The sequence below is a fragment of the Astyanax mexicanus genome, chromosome 2 (assembly GCF_023375975.1).
Source record: "Astyanax mexicanus isolate ESR-SI-001 chromosome 2, AstMex3_surface, whole genome shotgun sequence".
In the NCBI taxonomy this organism is placed as follows: Eukaryota; Metazoa; Chordata; class Actinopteri; order Characiformes; family Acestrorhamphidae; genus Astyanax; species Astyanax mexicanus.
In genome coordinates this window covers 64,513,241-64,534,479 of record NC_064409.1, presented here as the reverse complement: position 1 = coordinate 64,534,479, position 21,239 = coordinate 64,513,241, and the positions used below count along the sequence as shown (strand labels likewise).

Here is a 21,239-nt window from a genome sequence, read left to right as displayed (position 1 = left end):
ACCTGCAAGTAAGTAGGGTGTCAGTATTTCTCTATAGGGACCAGACAAGCTTTATGCCTTTGTACATCTTCCAGCAATGTATACACTCATTAGAAGTTGTGTCCACAAACATTTGAACATTTAGTGTATTTCAGAGTGCATAAATAACAACCTTACCCTGTATCTGTGATTAACCTGTATATGTGGTACATACTGAGCATGTCTGTTGAGAGTAATCTCATAATTTGCTGCTCCAAGAGCACCCCCAAGTGGTTGATACAATATTACAGTATCTCAAGTGTGTGTATAGACAAGTTCCATTGTGTTACAGTTCACCTGAAACAACTGTTCACAACCAGTCAAAAGTTTTAGAACACTCTTTTTAGTATTTTTAGTAGTGCAGTGGCAGTGCTGCAAGGCACTGTCAAGCTGCTTTTTATTTTGTTATCTTTTGCAATGACTTTATTACTCCCATATCACCAGCCAGACCTCTAATTCTTCTCTTAAACTGAGATTAAGGTGTTGCCATGTGGGTCAGCCAGACCTCTTCCTGACCAGTTTTTCCAGTTTCTTAAAATACTATTTACTCTTCTAATAGTTCCAAAGTTATCTTTTTTATGTTTCTGTGTCTTTTTATAGTTATAATGATAATCTATACAATGATGAAGGCTGTGTATTGCAATGCAAAGTTTTGTGTAAATACTGCAGTAGAGAGTGCAGTAACACAGTCCATCACAGCACTGCTTTACTACAGACTTTGGAAGTTGTATTGTTTTTGTTTTTATATTAATTTCCAAAGCTCAGTTTATTTCCATTGCTACAAGCCAGATGAAAGCTTTTACATTTTCAATATACTTTTTTTCAGTTTTTAGATTTTTCCTTAAAAGCCCCTTTGTAGCATTTAAGTTCACTGGATTTTGTACCATTTCAGGTTACTTTCTGGACCTGAAGAGCTTAAATGACAAACAAGAATAGAAAAAACAGGGGTTGGTCTAAAACCTTTGACTAATATTGTATATGTAGAGTGTAATCTTTAGCCACAAAAGACAGAAAATTCAGTTTAAAATGCTTTTAATTTAAAAGCATTTTTGAGACTCAACAAAAATTTCTTCAGTATGTTCAAATCATATTATCTATATGCTTTAGCACATAGATAATAGCCATAGCGCATAGCCATAGCACATGGCTAATACAGTTAAGCAGAGAATGAACATTACTGTTCACAAACGTAATTTCCATATTTCACCATTTGTCCACACATTTTTGATGGTCCATGAGCTCACAGAGCCCATAGGGCACCTTAGTATCCTCTGAAGACCGTCCTCCAAAAGCAGTTCACAGTGTCTCAGAGCCAAAGGGCCTGTTTACACCTGGAATTAGCATTCGTTTCTGATGATTGGACCATGTTCAGATTGCACTTTTCTGCATAAAAAGCCAAAACACATTGTGACCAGATCACTCAAACCGCATTCAGAACGTCAGAGATGGATCTTCTGTACATTCAACAGATGTAAATAGAATGCGTCTTCTTTGTGCAAAATCTTTCAAGCAAAAATGTATTGATGATTTTTCATTTTATTTCAAATTTTTCCTATTTTCTCCCCAATTTACACAGCTAATTAACCAACCCACTCATTAGGACTCCCCCTATCATTAGTAATGCCCCAACACACCAGGAGGGTGAAGACTAACACATGCTTCGTCCGATACATGTGAAGTCAGCCACCGCTTCTTTTCGATTGCTGAGTAGCATCACAGCGCACTTGGAGGACAGATCAGCGGCTCGGTTCCGATACATCAGCTCACAGACGCCCTGTGCTGCAGACATCACCACAGGAGTGATGTAGGGAGAGAGCGCCATCTACCCACCCAGAGGGAGCAGGGCCAATTTTGCTCCCTCTGAGCGCCGGCAGCTTGATGGCAAAGCTGCATGAGCTGGGGTTCGAACATGCAACCTCCTGTTCATAGTGGCAGCGGTTTTGGACCGCTGGACCACTCGGCACCCCATGTTGATGAATTTTTATTGCTGGAAAATAAGATCGGATCTTATCTGGTCACACTGGAGGTGCATTTTAGTGACAAATGTAAACAGAATCTGGTCAAAGTTAAACCAGATCCTGTCCGAATACAAAACGCACACAAATGCCAGGTTTAAACAGACCCAAAAGGCCTTAATCCAGATGTGGGCTTCCTCTGCCAGGCAGGAGTGTGCGATGTCCAGCATGTCTCTGAAGAGAGGCTCTGGCTGTGTGAGGGCGTGTGGGTGTTGGCCTCTGGGGTGTAATGGAGCAAATGATCTCCTCCTGCTCATTGATGGACAGACTGGATCTTCCAGGAAGTCCTGAACTAAAATAAAGAAAAGCAAAATATTTAACTGCTATAACAAATAGCAATAAACTAAAGCAAACACACAAATGACAATGATACGTACCAAGGTTCCCTCTGCGGGAGGACTGCAGGGCTGGAGTCTGGTCTGTGAGGCTTGTGCAGGAGTTTTAGAGGTAGAGATTGAATGTTCATAGTCTCAGCACTCACAGACGTAGAGACTGTATCTCTTCTGATTGATGATTTGTTTGGTAAAAGGATTTCTCCTGTAGGTTTCTGCGCACCAACACCTGAGGTACTGACTCGTAGTCTACGGGCACGTATCTCCGTTATCTTCCTGCTGGTGGATGGTGCCGTGTCTCTGGATGGTGGAGAAGGAGACTGGGTGTGGTCTGATAAATAAGAGAGTCTGGACACCTCTGGAGATACAGCACCTGCATCAGGCAGCTCTGATATAGAGGAAATTGTATATGCATGAGTGTCTGATCAATATTACTGTATTTCAAGAAATGTTTTAGAATTGCTCATCCTAAACTTATTATTGCGTTCTTGTGTAGAGGAAATTGATTTAGATGGTCAAAAACAACCAAGGAAACACCAAGACACTGGCCTATCATGTACTGGAAGCACCTGGAACACCAGTCTCACTGTTTCCAGAAAGGTAGGTTTTACAGCACCATTAGGAGAAAAAAAAAAGAGTTTCCTTTCCAAAATCTGCATTTAAAACTCACTTAACACGATTACTTAACACGGATGAAGAGCCTTCTAGATGAATGTTAATGATCATATGGGACAAAGTTGTTTGGAGGACAAAACATGATGCATACAACCTCTAGAAAACTGTACTAAATGTCAAGCATGGTGGTGGTAGACACATTTTCTGGAGCTGTTTTCACTGCCATTGGAACAAATAATTGCAAAAAAAAAAAAAAAAAAATCAGCATTAGGGCTGCAGGATATTAGAAATTACTTTCATAAGTTAATAATTCAACTTAGCATGACATTAATAATAATAATAAACCATATTGGCAGAAATAATTGCTTCTTATAGACATGTCAAGAATTGAGAACAATGTAGACTTTTCATATGTCTCAAGCAACAAAAAAACAACGTGTTTGATTCAATTTCCTTTATGTGACATTGCACATCCTGCAGTGTTTCAAAAAGTTGATGCTGAAATTATATGTTGCACAGCCCTACTCAGCATTAGCCTCAAACCATCAGCTCGATGGTTGAAAGTTGGACGCAATTGGGTGTTTCAATAAGACAATTAGCCCAAGTGCACATCAAAAATGGCTGTGAAATGAATAAACCAGCTTTTGTAATGATCACCCCAAAGTCCTGACTTCAACCATACCAAAAATATGTTGACAGCAGCACCTAAAAGCTGGGTCAATTCCAGGAAACCAACAAACTTAATTTAAACGCAAACAGTCCTGCCAAGAAGCGTTGTCAAATATCCAAGGAGAATTCATGCCAGAAGCCTGTCAACGGCTACTAACAAATTGGTGAAGGGCCAACTTGCCAGGGGACATTTAATAAATATTGCTATATGTACAGTATATTTATGACCCATGTGTTGACCACTCTGGATTCAAGAATCATGTGATAATCAACTGTATGCTAAGGATGATGGCATATGGAAATAAGGTAAAAAAATATTCAAGAGTTGGTGAGAAATGAGGCCTGAAATGTGTGAGAAGAAACATAATGATCTACCTGAAGGAGACGAAGGAGACTGGAAGGAGCAATCTGGTGGGTCAATATATCTGTGGTCAGCAGATTGTCCTCCCATTAATAACTTCTCTTCTTTGTTGCTGATGAGACTGAGAGTATGGCTTCTTTCATCATCATCATCTTCAGTTTCATCATCATCTTCAGTTTCATCATCATCATCAGTTTCATCATTATCTTCAGTGTCATCATTATTACCATGTACAATTTTCATAATCTGTGGCTGACGTTCTTTCTCAAGAGCCAAAAGACGTCTGCAATGTACCAGAAACACAAATATGGTATAGAAAACTATGGGTCTGTTTCTCAGACAGGGATTAAGCCAAGTTATAGACTATACTTCCCTTATAATGGAAAAAATATCTGTTTAAAATATGGTGTGGTCCAAGACTAGGCTTAATCCCTTTTAGGGTATATTTCACACATTTGTTAATAGAAGTTTAAAGAGTCTGAAACAGTGATTTCATTGGTCAGTACTTGCTATGTTCTTCCCTCCAGGCTCTGAGTTCTGCAAAGACATCACTGCGGTCCTGACTGTTTGTCTCTTCGACATCATACGTGTGCTCAGGAACGTAAGTACCCAGCTGAGTACATGGTCTGGAGTGGGAGTTAGTGACTTGGTGCTAGAAATAAAATAAGATAAAATAAACATCTCCTTTTTTCATCTCCTTTCAGTTTTTAAAAATATATATATATTTTTTTTTTCATAGGCATGTAGGATATCAGCCTTGCTATTTGATATCAGCATTAATAATGTCATTCTTTATTTTGGATGTATACTGGTAACACTAGTATTGTTGGTAGTTCTTCTCTGGAAGAATCTGTTCTGCACAGAACTCATTACATGAAGCTCTGCAATTGCATATCAAATGTAATCAGCATGTTATCACCAACTAAACACTGCCTCCTAGTGCTTGCTCTAGTTAATGATGCTAAATATACACAGCACTACCTTGATTTTCTGCCGCCGAGCTCTGACAGCTTGAACAGGATTCCCACAAAACAGGATCCTTCCTACCCCTAGAAAGACACATAAAAATACATTCTTAGCTTATAGTTGTAATAAAAGTATAGTTGTATATATTGTTAGAAATATGCTTGTGTTTGATAATCAATGTAGTTGATTATGTTTAAAACACAAGACGTTCACAAGGAGATTGGAGACTGGAAATGTTTGATGAACACAGTTAAATACATAAATCACTACTTTTTGTTTACATTTTATTTATATTTATTCCAATATTAAGTTTTTTTTTTTTTACATTTTATTTAAATAGAAGTATACTTTTTAGTTACTGAATATGCACATTGATTTTGTCCTGCTGCTGTAACAAGTCAATTTCCCCCTTGGGGGATCAATAAAATCTTATCTTATCTTATCTTTTTTCACATATGTAGCTGTTTCATTTTTTCTCAGGGGACTAAAACCTTTGTTGCTACTATGATACTTTTTGTTATCATAGTATCCTGTTGTGCAATACTGCATCACAGGGGTGCTGGTCCTGGAAGTAGATCCACCATTTTTGAGATTGCAGATCTAACACACCTGAATCATACATACTAAATGTACTATTATGGAATAAACTATGGCAACTTAAGTATATTTCAGTTGTAATTAAGATCTATTTAAACACAACATAAAGTAATTAAATCATGATTTTAAGTGCTTTTTTCGTATAACTTCTGTGAACTTTAAGATTTAAGTATGTGTTTTTGAACACCTTTTAATTAACTTGAAGTATACTGTAACTGTACTACTTTGCATATTGTGTACACCTTAAGGCTACTGGAGAAAAAATACACTAAAGTGCAATTCATGCAGTGTTTAATACCACTATATATATTTTCTATCAACACTGAGTATAATTTGAAGCATATTGCTTAAAATACATTTTATGGAAATACAGAGAAAGTATATTTAATGTGTATTTTTTTAATAAAGTATATTAAATTGAAAATGCACTTTTAGTATTATTTGTCTAATTTGAAAATACTTTAAATGCTTTTAAGTATACTTCCTTTTTAGAAGGGATAATTTTCAGTGAAAGTCAGTGTAAGACATTTCTCATGTAATTTTGACGCAATATAAAGAAAACAACTGCCAGATTCACATTGTCAAAATTTGAAACAGATTCACGCTGTGCCAAAAGTGTAAAACTGCAACAGATTGTTAAAAAAATTCTGATATATGTTTTTTCTGCCCATGTCTACAACAGTTAGTAGTAAAGTAAATATATACAGTAGGCATGAATTATGTCCTCACTGAGGCAGTATTGAGCAGTAAAAACAATACAGTAACAGAGACTCAACTGTGATGACCTGTACTGGGCATGTCTGTGATGTATGGCTGGACAAACACAGACAGACAAACAGATAAGAATACAGAGATGTCTCACCGTGTGTTAGATCACTCTCGTGCTCCAGGGTGTCAGGATCAGAGGAAGCTGAGCCAGGTCTGGAGTCAGAGGAGGACGAGAGAGGCCTGGCGGTTGAAGGACGACTGGAGATGCTACTGAAGCTGAGGCTTGTGCCTGGGCGTTGGGCAGAGCAGGGGCGGGACAGGCCACATACAGAGGCAGCTCTTTCGTCTATTTTACAGAGTACAAGACAAATTTAAGCTTTGGGCTTTTTTGGGCAAACATATTATTATTAATATGACAAATAATCTTATAGCTATGCAGCATATAATTTTAAAGACAACATTATGTCTAACTGGTCAGAAGCCACCTAACTAAGTGTGTTAAAAGATTACTTGACAATTATTGATGATTGATGATTTAGGCATTCTCTTTACACAATGATAATTGATATGGTGTATGGTCCAATTATTTGTAACATTTGGTATACTTCAGATTAAACACTTCCTGGCTAATTGGCTACATTTGGGGAAAAATATAGTTTTGGCTAAACAAATCCATGATGATAAGCAAATTATCTGGTTTGGAAAGCAGATATGAAAGCAAGCAAGTAATGTTCGATCAATACATTGATTCATCCAATTGCTTAAGTGCTTTTTGTCTGCCCACACCTTCTAAGCTGCCACTGGCAGTGTCTGTAATGGATGCACTGTCTTTAATAGACTCTGTGAGCACAGTCTCATCCTCCATCAGAGTACTGGAACAGCGAAGCTCCACCTCCTCCGCTGGAGCATCATCTAGGACATGTAGCTGTGGAATCAGCTTCCTTACAGCAGCTCTATAGTTGTAGTCGGGTACCTGTCAAACCAATACACTCAGCTGAGTAAATGATGCACTGACAGATTATTTAAATTAAGTCTTACATGTACAGAATTTAAATGAATATGTCAACTGCATGTAAACATATACAATGTTACTGTATTATTCTGGAAATATGTATATTGTGCATTTGATTCAATGCATTATTCTGTCTGGTGAAAGACTTAGAAAGACTAAGGGTTAAAGGATAGAGTCCCTTGTTTTTAATGCAGAGCCCAAAAAGTCAGGTCCATGCAATCAAGATGTGAATAAAATATAGGAATTTAGATTCACAGGATTTAACAAAAAAAAAATATTTACAAGTTTAATCAATTTCTAGCCATATATTTACATATTTAGTCCATATGTACACTTCAGTGTCTGAATCAGTTTAGGTATATGTTTGAGTAAAAATGAAAATTGTTGTTTAATTCCATACATATTTTTCCCAAATTTTAAATAAAAATATTTCTAATTTATTTGCAGAAAATGAGAAATGACTGAAATAAAAAAAAAGATGCAGAGCTTTCAGACCTCAAATAATTCAAAGAAAACAAGTCCATATTCATAAAGTTTTTACAAGTTTAGAAATCAATATTTGGCGGAATAAACCTGGTTTTTATGCATATTGGCATGTTCTCCTCCACCAGTCTTACACACTGCTTTTGGATAACTTTATGCCACTTGTGGTGCATAAATTCAATTATATAAAAAAATTTATACTCCATTTTTACAGGCTCATAGGCATTAACTGGACAAGTTCAGCACTTTCATGGTCAGGTGTGACCCGTTCCCTCATTGTTTAATCTAAAATTAAGAAGAATGATTTCCTTTATGAAGGAAAACCCCTGTTCAACATCCAGTTACGTTAAGAACACTCTCAAGGACATAGGATGCAAACTATTGGCAAAAATCAAACAAAACATTAAAGACCAGAATACAAAAAAAAGGAAAAAAAAAAGCTGTGGACTGATAAAGCCAAGTGTAACTCAAGTGTGATCTCATGAGTTTCAACATCATCTGCCACACATGGTGTAGTCACTGTTAAGGTATGGGCATGTATGACTACCAATGAAACTGGGTCACTGGTGTTTTTGATGTCGTGACTCATTATGAATTCTGTAGTGCCTAAAACTACACATTCTGCTCAGATTTAGTCCTATTCTGCAAAACTGCTAGGAAAGAGCTTCACATAACACATGTATAGCGCCCTAAATTATACTATAAAAGCAAAGTAACAGCTTCTTTAGCCAAATAAATGGACTTATATTGCAGATTCAGACTCACCTGATCTAACCTACCTTTATATTTACTAAATACAAAACTGAAAGTAGACAGCAACTAAAAAAAAGCCCTGGGAGAATGGTGATGTCCATGGGTTCCAGACTATAAGCTGTGTGTATGAGCTGTGTCTTGCCAAGAATTTGGCGATACGATATGTATCACTATACAGGGATAACAAATCAATACATGCAATATATTGCCATACTATAGGCAAGGGGGTGTGTTGAGATTATTTAAAGCTGATTTTAAGAAAACTCTCAAAAGTAAACACAATAATGTAAACTAATCTGAAAAATTAAAGTGCTATATAATGGTTTACTTTACTTTACATATAAACAAATAATGAAAATCTATACTGTGTTTTAGAAAATCAATACAGTATTGCTGAACAAAATATGGCAATACTTGATGTATCAATATTCTCTTACATGCCTACTTTATACAGGCACTGACTGCAAAAGAGTTCCATCCAACTATTCAAAGTAAAACCTATATTTGTAACTAGGTTAATTTGATTAATACCTCTGTAAAATGCAAGGACAATGTAAAAATACTTGTAATCACTAAATGGTTGGCAATCTTTTTGTGAAAACCTATTCCAACATATTTCAAAAACATCATAATTACTTTTTTTTAGGTAGTGCACAAAGAGAAAATTACTGTGTTATTGTGTGACTGTCCAAATACATATGGGCCTTACAGTAAATACAGTTTTGACAGGAAACAAATCTGTGAAAAACAAGCCTAACAATGAACTAACAATAAGTGCCAAAGGCAAAATTTCAGCATGCGTCTGAGGAACCTGCTCACAGACTGGATGACACATCAGTGGGGAAATACCAATGCAGGTATATAGTAAATGCTACTGTCACATGCTGTCATCACTGTGACCTTACAGAAGCATGCAAAAGCAAAACTACAACTCCAGCAGGTGAAGAGACAGGTCACATGAGTAATCTGATGAATTCAATGTTTCCCGTTACTGATGATAAGAATCTAATATGCTGATTGCAGCACAAATCACTTCAAGGTACACACACAACGGCATTTCCTGTGATAGGAAGAATGTCTGAGAATCTGCTACTCGCATTGCAACCAACAAAGCAAATGTGTGACCCATTTTATCACCAATAAAAGAGTGTGTGTCTGTATGTGTGTGTGTGTAGGGGGGGGATATCGGCAAGCTCTACAGCCAGCCACGAGAGCAAATCAGCACCAGGCCTTTTAAACACACATCCATGTCCAATCCAGAGAGAGAGAACGTGAGAGCGATATAAAGAGATAAAGAGATAGAGAGGATGAAAGAAAGAAAGACACGCAAACGAGGACATCCCTTATTCACCACAAGAGCTAATGCATATTCAGCAGTGTCTAGCCTGACTGCAACTTTGCCCCAGTTTCATTATTCCTGGTGGTGAGTGAAAATAAACTGATTACTGGGTGCCTGGAAACCAGTGGATGAGATGAAATCGAATAAAAATTGGGTTCTGCAGCCACAGCGCTCCCTCTGAAATGTGTCCTGATGTGGTTTATTAATGAAAACCCTACCAAGTTTCCTTTTCTAAATGAAATATTCACACGTACTGCCTCTGGAGCTTGGAAAACCATCATTAATAGACCATTATCTTCGTGCTCTATATGATGGACACATACGATCATTATCATTCACACAGCAGCACATGCAACAGAAATGCTGAAGTTTGAGTTCACTTGCTGATTTCAATCTACAGATCTAAATCTTAAGAAGAAAGCGAGTGAGATTTAAAAATGTACAGTTCATCATGAAATGTTACCTCAGGGAAAAGATTGGGACTATAAGCTGTTTGAGGTGATGTACGGTAACTTATCAAAGTATTATGTGTAATGTATAACAATAATGTATAAGAAAACGCCTGCTTATAAGCTAAAGACTTATAAAGTCATATAGTCTAAGAAATATATAAAGACTATATCACAAGCCAGTGCTTGTAGACAGACAATTATTCCATAATGTTGTTACAGTTACAGAGGTACTAATTAGGGGTGGGACAGTATATTGATACTCTAATATAATGATACATAGTGTCAAATATTGTTATTTGTATTGAAACAAAGGTGCTCTAAACTCCCTAAGTGGTGGCGTTAATCAAATGAACAGGGTAAACATTAAAGTGGCAGTGTGTATTATTTTGCTTCTAAGCTGAAAGCAGAAGTATTTCTGAGTGAAGAAGGGATAAAATAGTGTGTTTAGTGGTACCAGTGTGCTGAAACGACCATTCCTGCTAAGCCTAATATATTCATTCTAAAAAAACTGGGGTGTCGGATTGCTTTTCGGTAGTTCTTCTGGCCACGTGACACGTCTTAATGTACTTATATCACATGTACAGCCTCTAAAAGAGGATGTAGCTCAGTTTTACTGAACACGAGCGGCTGGTGGAGCAATGGAGACTTCAGAAGGGGAAACTCAGAGTTCAGTAGCTCATTCACTCATAGTAAAAAAAAAAAGTGTGTCGTTGAAGTAAAGTTTCTGACTGAGCGCTGCCTCTCTCTCTCTGACTGAACATAACCTGGAATCGGAATTATCCATTCTGAAAGGAGACCGCATCACACCCACCCACTGTTCTTTCGCATTCTTACACTGGGTGCAATTACCCACTCAAACGTATGGACATCAGCTTTAAATGTAGAATATTGGTTGTCAAATTCTGTGAAACTGAGACCAATAGATCCATAATTGCTTATGGATTTATGGATTTGCTTATTTAGGAGTATTTTATCCTCTTCAGTAACACAGATGCGGTTTCAATAGATCAGAACTGTCTTCTGATATATTGAATATTGCAGAATCACAGTATTGTGATTTCATTGTTATTGTGGGCAACGTATTGTGATTATAAAGTATCGTGAGATTCCCAGTGACTCCCACCCCTAGTACTGATGATACCTTTGGTGCACTCAGAAAAGTGATGTCATTTATTACACTGATGATACAGTTGCAGTTACATGACGACTCTATATCTATATGAGAGAGTTTTACATTTTCATCTATGATCTCTCTAATGGACACAGCCTGGCTTGGTGAGATCAAACATTAGATAGTAGCTTTCATGTCTCAGAGGAGGCTAATTGCATTTCAATGACCTGCAGAGCCATTATGTTTCTGGCCCTCAATATCAGCCTGCAGAGACAGACAGTGAAGACACTCACCCACCAGGCATGAGGCATGTTGTCATGGCACGTACACAATGTAAGTCTGTCTCTCATAGAGGGCATTTCTTAAGCAATAAAGGGTCTGCATGTGCTGTTTGGTTTTGGACAGATGTGGCAGTTGTAGCTATGCACCTGCTATGGTAGCATGTCTGTAATACACAATAGAGAAATTAGCCTCCATTCTAGCATCAGAAGAACAAGTCTGCAGTGGCTAATGTGCTGGTGCTTTTAAGCTTGTGATCTGAAGTCACTTGGCTTAACCACAGAGCAGAGTTAAGCCTGTTAAAGTTGAGTCTAATCTTATCAAACACACACTCTCTCTCCATGTCTTTCAGTCCAATCTGGAGCTCCTTCACAAGAAATCTGCACAAATCGTCTTGAACCACTAAAGCTGCAAGCGGGAGTCACTGATATCAGGGAATAACATTCGGTTTTAATTTAGGCATAAATGACTAAGCTGTTTTTTTGTGTGGCTAATACATGCTGGTGATTACTTAATCACAAAATGTGACTTATCTGCTCCATTAGTAAAAAAAAAAAGGCTACAGTGCAATATGTATAAAAATAACCAGGACTGGATTACGCATAATATATAAAAAAACATTGCAGATAAAATAACATAGTGTTTGTAAATCAACGCTGCAATTTCCTGCAATTCACAAAATCTCATATCAGAAATATATCAGAAATATGTGTCCACCTGTGGCACATTTAGAAATGGTGTATTGATCTTTGCTGTACCTCTGGCTTGTCAGGACGGGGGCACGTACATACTGGGTTTCTCATCAAGGACAGGGTTCTAAGCTGCCCACAGAGACCCAGGTACTGCACCTGGGACAGGTCATCCACATTGTTCCCCTCAAGATCCAGCAGCTCCAGGTTCTCCAGCATACCAACCTGGTTCAGGTCTGACACATTGTTGTAGGCCACATACAACTCCTGGGAAAAGAGATAAAAATGGATAACCAATAAAAAATTAATTTAATTTAATTTAATTCAATTTTTACATTTTTTTTTTACAACAAATGTTGTCACAAAGCAGCTTTACAGAGAAAACGTGTCCAAACTTCTTATGAGCAACATCACAGAGATGCCAATAATTGTGGTGACAACAGTGGCAAAGAAAAACTCCCTTACATTAAGAGGATGAAACCTTAGGAGAAACCAAGACTCAGTCAGAGGAACCCATCCCCCTCAGGGCGACACAGACAGAACAAAAACAACAGTACAGAGAGATAATGTGGAGCTAAAGCTAATGTAGAAACAGGTTCTGAGTTCTGAGTGTGGCAAATAAATGGGATGTTTGACATAAACCGAAGGCCTTGGGTTAACACCCACAATTTAACCACATGTGGTGGGTAACAGTGCTGCCATATATGTGGCAAACTGTGGTTTGGTGAACTCTCAAGCAAGTACCGCTTGCTGTACAAATAACTCTTAAAGCGACCTCAAAGGCAGGTCTGTAAACATAAAGATATATGCTAGAAGTTGAGTGCAGATGTTGAATAATTTATAATAAATACAAAATAAGCAATAATCCCTAAAAGGCCCAGAACCCACTGGTAGGACTTTTAAGCTTGAGTCCTGTAACAGAACTCTTTGATTTACATGTAAATGCTGACTTGTAACCCTTTGAACAGTATTTGAATTTAACTGGATATTAAGCATGGCTGCAATAGTGGGGGGCAGCATAAGGTCTTATCTTCTTTTTTGATATGAGTTAATATGCTCTGACATAATCATGGTTTCATTATGTTCTGTACAGCTATTTCAAGCATATATTTATTTTATATTTAAATGGTCTTGTGTGAATTAGGAAAGTAGTTTTCAACCTGTAGGGTGCAGATGGTCAAAATTACTATTTTTTGTATTTTTTTCCATTATATAAAGACATTTAAAAAAATGTGTTTTGTACATATCTGACAGATATGTAATGCTATGTTTACATCAAAATTAAGGGTTATGTGTCACGCCTTTGCTCGGTTTTCCTTGTGTTTCTCGTCTCCCCGTGTGTTCCCCAGTAATTTTCCACTCACCTGTGTTCTTTTGTAGCTCTGCCCCTCATTAATCAGCCCCAGGTGTTACCTGTTCCCTTTCCCGCCTTGTGGGTGTACTTAAGCTCCTTTGTAGTCGGTGTTAGTTTGTCGGTTCTTGTGCGTTTTTACGTCTGTCTCGGCTGCGGTTCTGTTCTGTCTGTTATTCCGTATGTTTTACGAGTTACTGTTTGGTTTATTGTTTATTTGTTTGTTTTGTTCAATAAAATATAACTTGCGTGTGCGTCCACTCTCCTCGTCCGTCCTTTCACGCAGCGTTACATTATGCAACAGAACAGTCACAAATCTAGCTGGGTAATTAGCAACATTAATGCTAGTACGAGTCTAAGTGAAAAGTCTTATTGTATGAATTTCACTCACCAAAGATAAATGCTTAAAACTATTCAGCAATTTGAACCCAGCAGTTTGATTGGCTATAATGACTGTTGTGCTGTATTTGTTCAGATTTTAAATGGTTGATTACATTTTTTATGTGGGATACAGAATGTTTTGTAGCGATATGGGGATATGGGGAAATGCATGTGTGTACTAATGAGATGCTTATGTATATTTGTGCACTTTTAATTGAAAAGACAAATCTTACAGACGATAGAATTACAAAAAGTTATGCTTTGTTCTTTACAAACAAATGGGCAGTCCAATTATTAAAAAAAAGGATAAGAATATAGCTCTGGAAAAAAAGACCACTTAAAATGATGAGTTTCTTTAATTTTACCAAAAACCAAAAACCTCTGAAATATATAATCAAGAGGCAGATGAATGATCACCCCATCAAACCAAGCTCAGCTGCTTGAATTTGTGCACCAGGAGTGGAATAAAGGTTTCCAAAAGCAGTGTGTAAGACTGGTGGAGGAGAATATGCAAATATGCACAAACTGTAATTAAAAACCAGGGTTATTGCACTAAATGTTGATTTCTGAACTCTTAAAACTTTAGGAATATGAACTTGTTTTCACCCATGTATACTTAAAGCTTCAGATTACCTTCAGAGATAGGAGTGAGGAGATTCCGTCCAAGTCGGCCAGGCCACAGCGAACCAGTGAGAGCACTTGGATGTGTGAGAGAGTGGTTCCGAGATCCCTGAGGAAACACAGCGAACAATGAGCAACCACTCCCATCTGCTGCTGCAGCCGCCTGCCCTCATCCTCTCCCCTCAGACACGTGCAGAACCTCTTCATTCCCCCATTCACCCCACCATCCCAGAGCAGGAAATACGATCAACTCTTTCAAGTCCCTTGTCAGCTTTGAGCTGTCCAGTATTCCCGTCTGCCTGCCTGTCCCCGCTCCTCCCTTCCGCCACTGAGCCCAGACATCTGACTAAATCATCCAGTGCACCTCTTCAACCTCACCATTCTTAGAAAGGAAGTTTAAAGGTCAACTTATCTAATCTGCACAAAATCACACTGAAGATCCAGAAGAAAGGAGTAATTGTCATCCTTCTGGGTTTAATTGTATGCTATCCTAAAGTTGCAATTGTACGAAAACAACCTGTTTTTAAGTTTTAAATTCATTTAATTTTTAGAAATGACATCTGGCCTTTACATTGTTTAAATTAACATGCAAGCTTACAGTGACAGTTCATAAGTTTTTGGTTAGAATATAATTTAAGCACGCATTCTGAAAAGTACTGGTCAGAAACTTTTATGAGACTTGTGATGGCAGAGGACTATTGAACTTTGTTGTAGCTCTCCACATCTCTTCAGTTGTAAATCTGCATTTTTTTGGGTGCATGCATGAATGAGCAGATTTGCATTTCTGATATATGCATGTTTGCAGTAGCTCTTGATTTAGCACCATTAGCAGCACCATGGCTGCTCATGTAACCAGCAAAAGCTGTCATAGTTCAAAAAAAAGGTCCCAGGACCTACCAGACACCTCTGTTTTTAGAATGAGTATATCTCATAGACTTTGCAGGAACATTAGCAGAAGCATATTGATGCCATTTATTAAAATATTTTGCCCTCTCCCACTCCCCACAGAAACACTACTGCTTTCAATATATACATGACATTTTAAGGGCTGCTGCTTTAACTGGTTAAAATGGTCAAAAGCTTTGTTCACTTTACCAGATCTGATTTGGTCATTTTTGAGTCACTTTCATATGTAATAATAGATCAAATATATATCTGATTGCACAGGCAACATGAATGTGAACAATCAGACAGGATTTAATGTGTCTTTTCGCCTGTACAGTATTTATCACTGTTGTCAACAGTCAATGCTGGTGTTGTACCAAATTCTGCCTTCACACCAGAATCAGTTTCTCCTCTGCATGCACAAAAATTTAGAAAGCAGATTACATTCATAAATTACTATTCGGTTTAATGCATAGGAGTTTTCTTTCATTTCTTTTCATTTGAAAATTATTTTTTGTAATATTAACATAACATCAGTCAAAAACTTCTCTGAAACAGCAATTTTACTGGAGAACTTTTAATGGAAGACTTAAATTATAATATTGTAAATTTTGAAGCATTTTCATTTGTCACAATATATGGACACAACCTAAAAAAACAACTGCTAGATTTATGTCCAAGTAAAAACTGACATCATATATTAAAATTTAAGAATGTTTTTTGCTTCTTCTGTAAAGTTACCATTTTAAAGCTATGAGAATTTGTTACTTCAGCAAGCACAAAGCTGCATGTCAGTTTTCACCTGACTGTATTTCTTCTCTATCCCATCCCGCTCTCACACACAACAAAATCCACACACGTTTTCTCCATTTGCCTTCTCCAGATGGGTCAGGTCTACAAAGCCATCCTCCGAGACACAGGGTCATTCTCTAAATATGCACCATCACCACATTCCGGAAACAGGATTTGCTGTGCTCAAAGCAGACTGAGTGCTATACCCCAGCACAGGCTTTATCTCTGGGGAATGGAGGTCATGCACCTGTACTGCACAACAGATCACAGGGTTTTACCGATCACCACTGGCTTCACTCTGCACAACTGACTATACTGTATACAGTGGTATGAAAAGGTTTGGGCACCCCAACAGAAAAAAAAACTTACATCAATATTTAGTAGATCCTCCTTTTGCAGAAATAACAGCCTTTAAACGTTTCCTATAGCTTCCAGTGAGAGTCTGGCTGCTGGTTGAAGGTATTTTGGACCATTCTTCTTTACAAAGCATCTCCAGTTCAGTCAGGTTTGATGGTTTTCGTGTATGAACACCCCGCTTTAAATCACACCACAGATTTTCAATCATATTCAGATCTGGGTACTGAGATGGCCATTGCAAAATGTTGTACATGTTCATCTGCATGAATGTTTTAGTAGATTTTGAGCAGTTTAGGGTCGTTGTCTTGTTGAAGTATCCAGCCCCGGCCCAACTTCAACTTTCTCACTGATTCTTCAACATTCTTCTCAAGATTCTGCTGATATTGACTGGAATCCATGCGACCCTCAACTTTAACAAGATTTCCAGTACCTGCACTGACCACACAGCCCCACAGCATGATGGACCACCACCAGATCTTACTGTGGGGAGCAAGTGTTTGTCTTAGAATGCTGTGTTCTTTTTCCACCATGCATACCGCCCTCCAAATTACTCAATTTTAGTTTCATCAGTCCACAGCACCTTATTCCAAAATGAAGCTGGCTTGTCCAAATGGGCTTTAGCATACCTCAAGCGACTATGTTTGTGGCGTGTGAGCAGACAAGACTTCTTCTGCATTACTCTTCCATACAGCCTCTCTCTCTCAGTGTAAAGTGCGCTGAATAGTTAAACGATGCACGGTGACTCCATCTGCAGCAAGATTATGTTTTAGGTCTTTGGAGCTCTGGAGGTCTGTGGGTTGACTATGACTGTTCTCACTATCCTTCTCCTCTGTTTATCTGAGATTTTTCTTGGCTGACACTTAACTAGAGCTGTGTGGTCTTCCATTTCCTCACTATGTTCCTTACCGTGAAAACTGACAGTTGAAATCCTTTCCCTAAACCATGATGTTGAACAATCTTTGTTTTCAGGTCGTTTGAGAGTTTTGTTTTAAGGCTGCCATGTTGCCAATCTTCAGAGAAGATGCAAATAGGAGAAAAACTTGCAATTGGCCAATTGGTTTCCTTACACATAAAGATTACAATAATAACAAAATCTTTACATTTATACACACATGCTTTTATTTTAATTCTTTCTCATGTTATATTTGTCTCTCATTTGATTATTTCAGAACACTACTAAAATACTGAAGACAGCATAAAAGTTTTTACAGATAAGGAGCGGGTTCTCGTGGTAAGAGCAATAAGAAATATGGGGCCTTACCTCACAGATAAGATCAAACTGTTGTTCATTTTCAGCTGCACAAGCTTGGGCAAGTACACACCTGCAGAATGACAAATGAATGGAGACATAACAGACGCTGATGATGCAAATCATTGGGTTCCTTCCAACCACGCCCAATCTCTTAAAACCCTGATCATTAGCAGAAGGAGTATCTCTAAAGATACATGACTCACTTCTGGCCTCTTTAACTTCCGCTCTGCCTGCGTAAATTGATATTGTGTAATCTTTGATTTTCTTTGGGTCAAAGGAAATCCTTGACGATCAGATGAGTAGGACCACTAGGAACAGAGGAGTATGATACAGTTGACCTTTGTAATATAGGCCACAACTGGATATGCATTACATAATGCATGACTTTTCACATACATATACAGCATTAGTCTTGCTATCCCTCACAACATCTTGATGCTTGAAAATGCTTCTGTATGCTAACCCTTTCAGGCAAGATTACAAAATCATTAATCTATACCAGATTGTTTATGTGAAGGGCTAAAGGTAATATCTGAAGTGGTTCCTCTGAGTAACAGGTTGCTTTGTGTATTGAAATAAATCAGATATGCACATAAAATGTCCACTGGGCTGATCAAAACATCAAGGTTAGCAAGGCCGGATCCAGCTTTGCAGAAACGCAATAGTTTTAGATTGTACCCTGTGTTCTATATTTTTAACTGTCCCTGGAATCATTCAACTTTCTTAGAAGTATAGATATTTTCCCTTTCCCACAGCTGCAAAGTGAGAAATAAAAAAAGGCTAGGAGGCTTCTCACCACCATGCTTTAAAGGGTTAAACTCACCAAAGTTGCCCAAGGTATTCTCCCGAATGTCCACACACATCTCAAAGGTTGTGACTTGGTCTAGATCATCAGATCCAGTCAAACTTTTCTGCAAGACAAGTAATAAACAGATTCAACTTTCCATTTTTAAAAATGTGCTAAAATAACATGCAACCTATGTTCAATGACCTTACCAGCTTTTCTGGAGAAAGTATAAATTCAGACAGGGGGTCTGTGTCCACAGCAGTGGCAGGACACGGGTTTATCTGTCCAGATCCAACCAACTCTGTCACTGAAGACAGAGCAGTACCTGGACGCCTAATTGGAAGGATACTCTGTAAAGGATCCATCTTATCCAGCCAGCAGCTACCTGAATAAGGTAGCCAAAAAAGAAAATCAACTTTTGTGAGCAGAACTGACAGCTTATATACAAGAACTATATACAAGAACTGTGCAAAATTTGCTCCTTATCAAACAGTTTAAGATTATTTATGCTGGAAATAAATGTATCTTTGTTTGTAAAAACAATAAAATGAATGCAATAAAGAATATTAAAATTTTCCAAATTGTTAGATAGATTAGATTAAATTTAACTTTATTATCATTGAGAAAGTGCAAGAAGAAGCCACTGAAATGCAGTTAGCATTAGGTCTGCAACTAATAATTATTTTGGTAGTCAACTAATCTGGTAATTTGTTTCTGATTAGTTTGTGGGTAGGGTTCCAGTTTCCAGTTTTCTCTGTACTCACTCTAAATAGATAGAATCAGATAAACAAGGGATTTAAATGCCCTTAAAGTGTCCAGAACATTGCCATTTAAATGTGGTGATATTTAATGAGGAAATGTGTGTTTAGTTGGGACTTTTACAGACACAGGTCGAGTTGACTAAATTGTGTGAGTGTCCTCAGTATTTTGTGATATTGCTGCAAATGAACAATTAGTGAATGAACATTTGGAGTCAACATTTTTTTCTAATCGACATTGCCAGTTATATACACTAATCGTTGCAGCCCTCGTTAGTATCTAACCACAAGTAGTGACAATGCAAATACTGAGGAAAATATTATAATAAACATGTATATTGTAAGTTAAGTTTGGACACACCTTCTCATTCAATGCTTTAACTTTTGTTCCATAAACCGAAGCTATATTGTTTTACTTCATCACGTGGGCTAGTTTTTCCAGACTTGTATTAGAACTCATAGCTTTAGTTAACCTGACTATACAGCTGCCTATCTACCTATTCGCAAGCATTAACGTTAGAGATAGATAGGTTCCTTCAAAAGCCTCAAGCATTAGATAACTAACCTCTTTAAATTCACTTCACCCTATATAACCATTTCACTGCATTCCCGCTCCCGCGCTTTTTTACAAATTATCCAAACTTTCTTACCTTAAAAGCGCCATTAAATGTGAGTTAAAGTCTGTATAACTATTTTGGATCTTTTCCCAGAGGACGAGTGAACAGCTAAGCTGGGCTGCTGCAGTTGCTGGCTGGAAAAGTTTGCTTGACAACGGGATCGTCTCTTCCTGGATACAGCGCGAGCGCTGGGAGTGGCTGCAGGGAATTGTAGTCCTCTTACAGATTTCTGTCATTCTGCTTTATGTCAACTCTGTGTCAAATGTTTATTAATCAGGTTTGTGGACTCGACATATGAATTCATTAAGCATTTATTTAAATTTTAAAGTTAATTATGTCTTTTGGGAGTTTTGTCTCATACAAATAAATAAAAGCATTTAATTGTTTGTTGCACTGATTATGATTATGCATGTGACCAAAAAACAGTTTTGATTTATAATATGCTGAATTCTCTAAAGTATATCCGTGTCTGGTAAAAGCAAAAAACAATGAAAGTCCTGTACAGTTTGTAATAGAGATTTTAGCATTGACCACAAGAGACTAAATGCCTGCAAATACATTTTTTTTTTCAAATTTTCTTCCCTACCCCTATCACTAGTGATGCCCCAACACCAGGAGGGTGAAGACTAACACATGCCTCCTCCGATACATGTGAAGTCAGCCACCACCTTTTTTCAAGCTGCTGCTGATGCAGCATTGCTAAGTATCATCACAGCAAGCTCGGAGGAAAGCGCAGCAACTCGGCTTCGATACATCAGCTCACAGACGCCTTGTGCTGAATGACATCACCCTTTGTGCTCTCTCAGGGCTCCGGTAGCCGATGGCAAGCTACAGGATTTGAACAGGTGTTCTGTCGAATTTTCCTACCCATCGATACATGCTTCCCAAAGGTACTGCGCATGCGCCGACCTACACAATTTAATTCTTTCTCGTGTTTTATGTATAATTAATCTGGTTTAGGGGGGTTTATGTGCATTAAACAACCTGGACGCACTGTCATTGCACACAAGTGTAAATGGAAACTAAAAATTACACTTAT

At 37.8% G+C, this 21,239-nt stretch overlaps 1 protein-coding gene across 1 annotated transcript; it reads right to left on the bottom strand.

Moving 5' to 3' along the window:
• Positions 1–1,033: 1,033 nt before the first annotated feature.
• lrrc56 (leucine rich repeat containing 56) lies at positions 1,034–20,387 on the bottom strand. Its single transcript, XM_007228056.4, has 13 exons — positions 20,234–20,387; positions 19,035–19,210; positions 18,862–18,949; positions 18,048–18,108; positions 14,765–14,861; positions 12,469–12,666; positions 7,068–7,254; positions 6,436–6,627; positions 4,992–5,059; positions 4,517–4,662; positions 4,025–4,293; positions 2,411–2,753; positions 1,034–2,325 (listed from the first exon to the last, which is right to left on the bottom strand). The coding sequence occupies exons 2-13, from the start codon at positions 19,188–19,190 to the stop codon at positions 2,151–2,153; spliced, it is 1,980 nt and encodes a 659-aa protein (XP_007228118.3). The 5' UTR covers positions 19,191–19,210; positions 20,234–20,387; the 3' UTR covers positions 1,034–2,150.
• Between the last annotated feature and the right edge of the window lie 852 nt (positions 20,388–21,239).

Bases quoted from the DNA above. Each gene is read 5' to 3' on its own strand.
- lrrc56 (XM_007228056.4), bottom strand. From the start codon at position 19,190: ATGGATCCTTTACAGAGTATCCTTCCAATTAGGCGTCCAGGTACTGCT. The intron at 18,109-18,861 runs GTGAGTTTAACC...GTCATTCTGCAG, and splicing joins GAATACCTTGGGCAACTTTG to GTGTGTACTTGCCCAAGCTT. The intron at 2,326-2,410 runs GTACGTATCATT...TCTTTATTTTAG, and splicing joins CTCCCGCAGAGGGAACCTTG to TTCAGGACTTCCTGGAAGAT.